Here is an 8,564-nt window from a genome sequence, read left to right on the forward strand (position 1 = left end):
ATTTAGTACAACATGAAAAGAGACATTATAATAAGAAGTTTGCTTGCACATTATGCGAAAAGACATTTTTTGATGAATATAGATTGAAAATACATACTAGAATTCATACGGGAGAGAAACCACATAAGTGTCAGAAATGTCAAAAATGTTTTTATTGCCATGAATATTTAGTACAACATGAAAAGAGACATAATAAGAAGTTTGCTTGTACATTATGCGAAAAGACATTTTTTGAGGAATATAGATTGAAAATACATACTAGAATTCATACGGGAGAGAAACCACATCAGTGTCAGAAATGTCAGAAATGTTTTAGTGCCAAGGAATATTTAGTACAACATGAAAAGAGACATGATACTATTATCAGAAAATGTTAAATATGTGATTTTTGAGGTTTATTTACTGTATAGTACTCATAATGCACTACTTGTATATTTTTTATACATAATATCTATTATTAATTAAAATGTCCTCTGAAAAAGTGGAAGAATTAACATATACATTTGATATAGATACTACAATTGAATCCTTTGATAAGATAGATAACATTACTCTTTCTGATTTAATATCTTTTTACGATGTAGATATTGAAGAAACAATATTTGAAGAAAATACAAAAACAAAAATTAGTGAGGATAAAGAGAACTTATCAGAAAAAAAAAACCCTGGAACAAAGATTGGAGAAATAACTCATACGGGAGAGAAACCATATCAGTGTCAGAAATGTTAGAAATGTTTTAGTGTTAAGAAATATTTAGTGAAACATGAAAAGATACATACGGGAGAGAAACCATATCAATGACAAACATGTCAGAAATGTTTTGTTCGTTATGACCATTTATTTCAACATGAAAAGAGACATAATATTATTAATAAGAAGTTTGCTTGTACATTATGCGAAAAGACATTTTTTGAAAAATATAGATTGAAAATACATATTAGAACTCATACGGGAGAGAAACCATATCAGTGTCAGAAATGTCAAAAATGTTTTAGTATTAAAAAATATTTAGTACAACATGAAAAGATACATACGGGAGAGAAACCATATCAATGTCAGACATGTCAGAAATGTTTTGTTCGTCATAACTATTTAGTACAACATGAAAAGAGACATAATATTATTAATAAGAGGTTTGCTTGTACAATATGTGAAAAGAAATTTTTTGAGAAAATAGACATAAAAAAACATACTAGAACTCATACAAATACGGGAGAGAAACTATATCAGTGTCAGAAATGTCAGAAATGTTTTAGTGCTAAGGAATATTTAGTACACCATGAAAAGAGACATAATATTATTAATAAGAAGTTTGCTTGTACAATATGTGGAAAATTTTTTTTTGAGAAATGGGAGATGAAAAAACATACTAGAACTCATATGGAAGAAAAACTATATCAGTGTCAGAAATGTCAGAAATGTTTTAATGCCAAGGAATATTTAGTACAACATGAAAAGAGACGTACATTATGTGGAAAAAAAAAAGAAAAGACAATGAAATGAAACATCAATTATTAAAACCATTTCAGTAAATTTGGAATCCCAGTTAAACCATAAGTAATGTGTTTTAATTTTTATTTATTTATTATCACACTGGCCGATTCCCACCAAGGCAGGGTGGCCCGAAAAAGAAAAACTTTCACCATCATTCACTCCATCACTGTCTTGCCAGAAGGGTGCTTTACACTACAGTTTTTAAACTGCAACATTAACACCCCTCCTTCAGAGTGCAGGCACTGTACTTCCCATCTCCAGGACTCAAGTCCGGCCTGCCGGTTTCCCTGAATCCCTTCATAAATGTTACTTTGCTCACACTCCAACAGCACGTCAAGTATTAAAAACCATTTGTCTCCATTCACTCCTATCAAACACGCTCATGCATGCCTGCTGGAAGTCCAAGCCCCTCGCACACAAAACCTCCTTTACCCCCTCCCTCCAACCCTTCCTAGGCCGACCCCTACCCCGCCTTCCTTCCACTACAGACTGATACACTCTTGAAGTCATTCTGTTTCGCTCCATTCTCTCTACATGTCCGAACCACCTCAACAACCCTTCCTCAGCCCTCTGGACAACAGTTTTGGTAATCCCGCACCTCCTCCTAACTTCCAAACTACGAATTCTCTGCATTATATTCACACCACACATTGCCCTCTGACATGACATCTCCACTGCCTCCAGCCTTCTCCTCGCTGCAACATTCATCACCCACGCTTCACACCCATATAAGAGCGTTGGTAAAACTATACTCTCATACATTCCCCTCTTTGCCTCCAAGGACAAAGTTCTTTGTCTCCACAGACTCCTAAGTGCACCACTCACTCTTTTTCCCTCATCAATTCTATGATTCACCTCATCTTTCATAGACCCATCCGCTGACACGTCCACTCCCAAATATCTGAATACGTTCACCTCCTCCATACTCTCTCCCTCCAATCTGATATTTTATAATGTTATTATTTTGCTTCTAATAGTTACGTGGATTTATAATATTTTTGTATTTTATACTGAAATATTAAATGGTACATTAACTTATTTGTCAAATAGGCTAAAAAATAAGTTTTACATATTCAGCACCATACGGGAGAGAAACCATATCAGTGTCAGAAATGTCAAAAATGTTTTTATATCCATGAATGTTTAATGCAACAGGAAAAGAGACATGATAAATGTTTTTGATATTTATTTACTGTATAGTACTTTTAATTTATATTTTATATTTTCTTTCAGATAAACATGTATATTCAGAATGTCCTCTGAAAAAGTGGAAGAATTAGCGTATGCATTTGATATAGATACTACAATCGAATCCTTTGATAAGATAGATAACATTACTCTTTCTGATTTGATATCTTTTTACGGTGTAGATATTGAAGAAGCACAATTTGAAGAACTTCATGTGAAGAAACATAAGAAATTTGCTTGTATATTATGCGAAAAAACATTTTCTACAAAATATAGGTTGAAAATACATACTAGATCAACTCATACGAAAGAGAAATCATATCAGTGTCAGAAATGTCAGAAATGTTTTAGTGCCAAGGAATATTTAGTACAACATGAAAAGATACATACGGGAGAGAAACCATATCAATGTCTGACATGTCAGAAATGTTTTAGTGTCAAGGATTATTTAGTACAACATGAAAAGAGACATAATATTATTATTAAGAAGTTTGCTTGTACATTATGCGAAAAGACATTTCCTACAAAACAGAGGTTGGAAATACATACTAGAACAACTCATACGAAAGAGAAACCACATCAGTGTCAGAAATGTCAGAAATGTTTTAGTGCTAAGGAATATTTAGTAAAACATGAAAAGATACATACGGGAGAGAAACCATATCAATGTAAGACATGTCAGAAATGTTTTGTTCATCATAACTGTTTAGTACAACATGAAAAGAGACATCATGATAAGAAGTTTGCTTGTACATTATGCGAAAAGACATTTTTTGAGAAATATAAGTTGAAAATGCATACTAGAATAACTCATACGAAAGAGAAACCATATCAGTGTCAGAAATGTCAGAAATGCTTTAGTGCCAAGGAATATTTAGTACAACATGAAAAGATACATAATAAGAAATTTGATTGTACATTATGCGAAAAGACATTTCCTACAAAACAGAGGTTGGAACAACTCATACGAAAGAGAAACCATATCAGTGTCAGAAATGTCAGAAATGTTTTAGTGTTAAGGAATATTTAGTGAAACATTTAAAGAGAAAAAATATTATTAATAAGAAGTTTGCTTGCATAATATGCGGAAAATTGTTTTTTGAGAAATGTGAGATGAAACTACATACTAGAACTCATACGAAAGAGAAGTGTCAGAAATGTCAGAAATGTTTTAGTGTCAAGGAATATTTAGTACAACATGAAAAGATACATAATATTAATAAGAAATTTGCTTGTACATTATGCAAAAAGACATTTCTTACAAAACAGAGGTTGGAAATACATACTAGAACAACTCATACGAAAGAGAAACCATATCAGTGTCAGAAATGTCAGAAATGTTTTAGTGCCAAGAAATATTTAGTACAACATGAAAAGAGACATAATATTATTAATAAGAAATTTACTTGTACATTATGCGGAAAGACACTTTTTGAGGAATATAGATTGAAAATACATACTAGAAAGAGAAACCATATCAGTGTCAGAAATGTCAGAAATGTTTTAGTATAGGAGGAATATTTAGTACAACATGAAAAGATACATAATATTAATAAGAAATTTGCTTGTACATTATGCGGAAAGACATTTCCTACAAAATATAGGTTGGTATAATAAAAAAAGTTGTATTTTTTATTTAAATATTAATTTCAAATAGGCTAAAAAAGTTTTACATATTCGGCTATAGTACTTTTATGTTTTTGAGATTATTTACTGTATAGTAGTACTTTTAATTTATATTTTACATTTTCTTTCAGATAAACATGTATATTCAGATTGTCCTCTGAAAAAGTGGAAGAATTAGCGTATGCATTTGATATAGATACTACAATCAAATCCTTTGATAAGATAGATAACATTTCTGATTTGATATCTTTACGATGTAGATATTGAAGAAGCAAAATTTGAAGAAAATATTTGAGGAATGTAGATTGAAAAGATGAAACTACATACTAAATCTCATATGGGAGAGAAACTATACCAGTGTCAGAAATTTATTACAACATGAAAAGAGATATATCATGTAATGTACATTTTTTATCTCTAATATCTATTGTATATTATTAATTAAAATGTCCTCTGAAAAAGTGGAAGAATTAGCTACTATAATCAAATCCTTTGATAAGATAGATAACATTACTCTTTCTGATTTAATATCTTTTTACGATGCAGATAAGAAATTTGCTTGTACATTATGCGAAAAGACATTTCCTACAAAACAGAGGTTGGAAATACATACTAGAACAACTCATACGAAAGAGAAACCACATCAGTGTCAGAAATGTCAGAAATGTTTTAGTGCCAAGGAATATTTAGTAAAACATGAAAAGATACATAATAAGAAATTTAATTGTACATTATGCAAAAAGACATTTAAGAAATTTGCTTGTACATTATGCGAAAAGACATTTTTTGAGAAATATAAGTTGAGAAAACATACTAGAACTCATACGAAAGAGAAACCATATCAGTGTCAGAAATGTCAGAAATGTTTTAGTGCCAAGGAATATTTAGTACAACATGAAAAGAGACATAATAAGAAGTTTGCTTGTACATTATGCGAAAAGACATTTCCTACAAAACAGAGGTTGGAAATACATACTAGAACTCATACGAAAGAGAAACTATATCAGTGTCAGAAATGTCAGAAATGTTTTAATTGCCATGAATATTTATTACGACATGAAAAGAGACATGATATTATTAATAAGAAGTTTGCTTGTACATTATGCGAAAAGACATTTTTTGAGAAATATAAGTTGAAAATACATACTAGAATTCACACGGGAGAGAAACCATATCAGTGTCAGAAATGTCAGAAATGTTTTAGTATTAAAAAATATTTAGTACAACATGAAAAGAGACTAGTTACGTGGATTTATAATATTTTTGTATTTTATACTGAAATATTAAATGGTACATTATAATAAAAAAAGTTGTATTTTTTATTTAAATATTAATTACACCAGCTTACTATTATATTATTAACATTTAAACAGCTTACTATTATATTATTAACATTTAAAAATTTAACTTGCTAATTATGCTTAATTTTCCATGACGATTCATTGCTTATTAGGCCAATAAGTTTACATTTTGGCAATATCTCCAAGACACTTAATAATCAGACATATTCGGCAACTTATTTGTCAAATAGGCTAAAAAATGAGTTTTACATATTCGGCACGACATATATATATATATATATATATATATATAAATATATATATATATATATATATATATATATATATATATATATGAATATATATATATATATATATATATATATATATATATATATATATATATATATATATATATATATATATATATATATATATATATATATATATATATATATATATATATATATATATATATATATATATATATATATATATATATATATATATATATATATATATATATATATATATATATATATATATATATATATATATATATATATATATATATATTTATTATCTTATTATCACACTGGCCGATTCCCACCAAGGCAGGGTGGCCCGAAAAAGAAAAACTTTCACCATCATTCACTCGATCACTGTCTTGCCAGAAGGGTGCTTTACACTACAGTTTTTAAACTGCAACATTAACACCCCTCCTTCAGAGTGCAGGTACTGTACTTCCCATCTCCAGGACTCAAGTCCGGCCTGCCGGTTTCCCTGAATCCCTTCATAAATGTTACTTTGCTCACACTCCAACAGCACGTCAAGTATTAAAAACCATTTGTCTCCATTCACTCCTATCAAACACGCTCACGCATGCCTGCTGGAAGTCCAAGCCCCTCGCACACAAAACCTCCTTTACCCCCTCCCTCCAACCCTTCCTAGGCCGACCCCTACCTCGCCTTCCTTCCACTACAGACTGATACACTCTTGAAGTCATTCTGTTTCACTCCATTCTCTCTACATGTCCGAACCACCTCAACAACCCTTCCTCAGCCCTCTGGACAACAGTTTTGGTAATCCCGCACCTCCTCCTAACTTCCAAACTACGAATTCTCTGCATTATATTCACACCACACATTGCCCTCAGACATGACATCTCCACTGCCTCCAGCCTTCTCCTCGCTGCAACATTCATCACCCACGCTTCACACCCATATAAGAGCGTTGGTAAAACTATACTCTCATACATTCCCCTCTTTGCCTCCAAGGACAAAGTTCTTTGTCTCCACAGACTCATAAGTGCACCACTCACTCTTTTTCCCTCATCAATTCTATGATTCACCTCATCTTTCATAGACCCATCCGCTGACACGTCCACTCCCAAATATCTGAATACGTTCACCTCCTCCATACTCTCTCCCTCCAATCTGATATTCAATCTTTCATCACCTAATCTTTTTGTTATCCTCATAACCTTACTCTGTCCTGTATTCACCTTTAATTTTCTTCTTTTGCACACCCTACCAAATTCATCCACCAATCTCTGCAGCTTGTCTTCAGAATCTCCCAAGAGCACAATGTCATCAGCAAAGAGCAGCTGTGACAACTCCCACTTTGTGTGTGATTCTTTATCTTTTAACTCCACGCCTCTTGCCAAGACCCTCGCATTTACTTCTCTTACAACCCCATCTATAAATATATTAAACAACCACGGTGACATCACACATCCTTGTCTAAGGCCTACTTTTACTGGGAAAAAATTTCCCTCTTTCCTACATACTCTAACTTGAGCCTCACTATCCTTGTAAAAACTCTTCACTGCTTTCAGTAACCTACCTCCTACACCATACACTTGCAACATCTGCCACATTGCCCCCCTATCCACCCTGTCATACGCCTTTTCCAAATCCATAAATGCCACAAAGACCTCTTTAGCCTTATCTAAATACTGTTCACTTATATGTTTCACTGTAAACACCTGGTCCACACACCCCCTACCTTTCCTAAAGCCTCCTTGTTCATCTGCTATCCTATTCTCCGTCTTACTCTTAATTCTTTCAATTATAACTCTACCATACACTTTACCAGGTACACTCAACAGACTTATCCCCCTATAATTTTTGCACTCTCTTTTATCCCCTTTGCCTTTATACAAAGGAACTATGCATGCTCTCTGCCAATCCCTAGGTACCTTACCCTCTTCCATACATTTATTAAATAATTGCACCAACCACTCCAAAACTATATCCCCACCTGCTTTTAACATTTCTATCTTTATCCCATCAATCCCGGCTGCCTTACCCCCTTTCATTTTACCTACTGCCTCACGAACTTCCCCCACACTCACAACTGGCTCTTCCTCACTCCTACAAGATGTTATTCCTCCTTGCCCTATACACGAAATCACAGCTTCCCTATCTTCATCAACATTTAACAATTCCTCAAAATATTCCCTCCATCTTCCCAATACCTCTAACTCACCATTTAATAACTCTCCTCTCCTATTTTTAACTGACAAATCCATTTGTTCTCTAGGCTTTCTTAACTTGTTAATCTCACTCCAAAACTTTTTCTTATTTTCAACAAAATTTGTTGATAACATCTCACCCACTCTCTCATTTGCTCTCTTTTTACATTGCTTCACCACTCTCTTAACCTCTCTCTTTTTCTCCATATACTCTTCCCTCCTTGCATCACTTCTACTTTGTAAAAACTTCTCATATGCTAACTTTTTCTCCCTTACTACTCTCTTTACATCATCATTCCACCAATCGCTCCTCTTCCCTCCTGCACCCACTTTCCTGTAACCACAAACTTCTGCTGAACACTCTAACACTACATTTTTAAACCTACCCCATACCTCTTCGACCCCATTGCCTATGCTCTCATTAGCCCATCTATCCTCCAATAGCTCTTTATATCTTACCCTAACTGCCTCCTCTTTTAGTTTATAAACCTTCACCTCT

At 32.9% G+C, this 8,564-nt stretch overlaps 1 protein-coding gene across 1 annotated transcript; it reads left to right on the plus strand.

Moving 5' to 3' along the window:
- The first annotated feature begins 2,747 nt into the window (after window positions 1–2,747).
- On the plus strand, window positions 2,748–5,052 carry LOC138852452 (zinc finger protein 300-like). Its single transcript, XM_070083126.1, has 3 exons — window positions 2,748–3,634; window positions 3,955–4,287; window positions 4,908–5,052. Exons 1-2 carry the CDS (start codon window positions 2,748–2,750, stop codon window positions 4,193–4,195), a joined length of 1,128 nt encoding a protein of 375 aa, XP_069939227.1. The 3' UTR covers window positions 4,196–4,287; window positions 4,908–5,052.
- Window positions 5,053–8,564: the final 3,512 nt, after the last annotated feature.

The sequence above is a fragment of the Cherax quadricarinatus genome, chromosome 9 (genome assembly GCF_038502225.1).
Source record: "Cherax quadricarinatus isolate ZL_2023a chromosome 9, ASM3850222v1, whole genome shotgun sequence".
NCBI lineage: Eukaryota > Metazoa > Arthropoda > Malacostraca > Decapoda > Parastacidae > Cherax > Cherax quadricarinatus.

Bases quoted from the DNA above. Each gene is read 5' to 3' on its own strand.
- LOC138852452 (XM_070083126.1), top strand. From the start codon at position 2,748: ATGTCCTCTGAAAAAGTGGAAGAATTAGCGTATGCATTTGATATAGAT. The intron at 3,635-3,954 runs GTTGGAACAACT...TACAAAACAGAG, and splicing joins ACATTTCCTACAAAACAGAG to GTTGGAAATACATACTAGAA.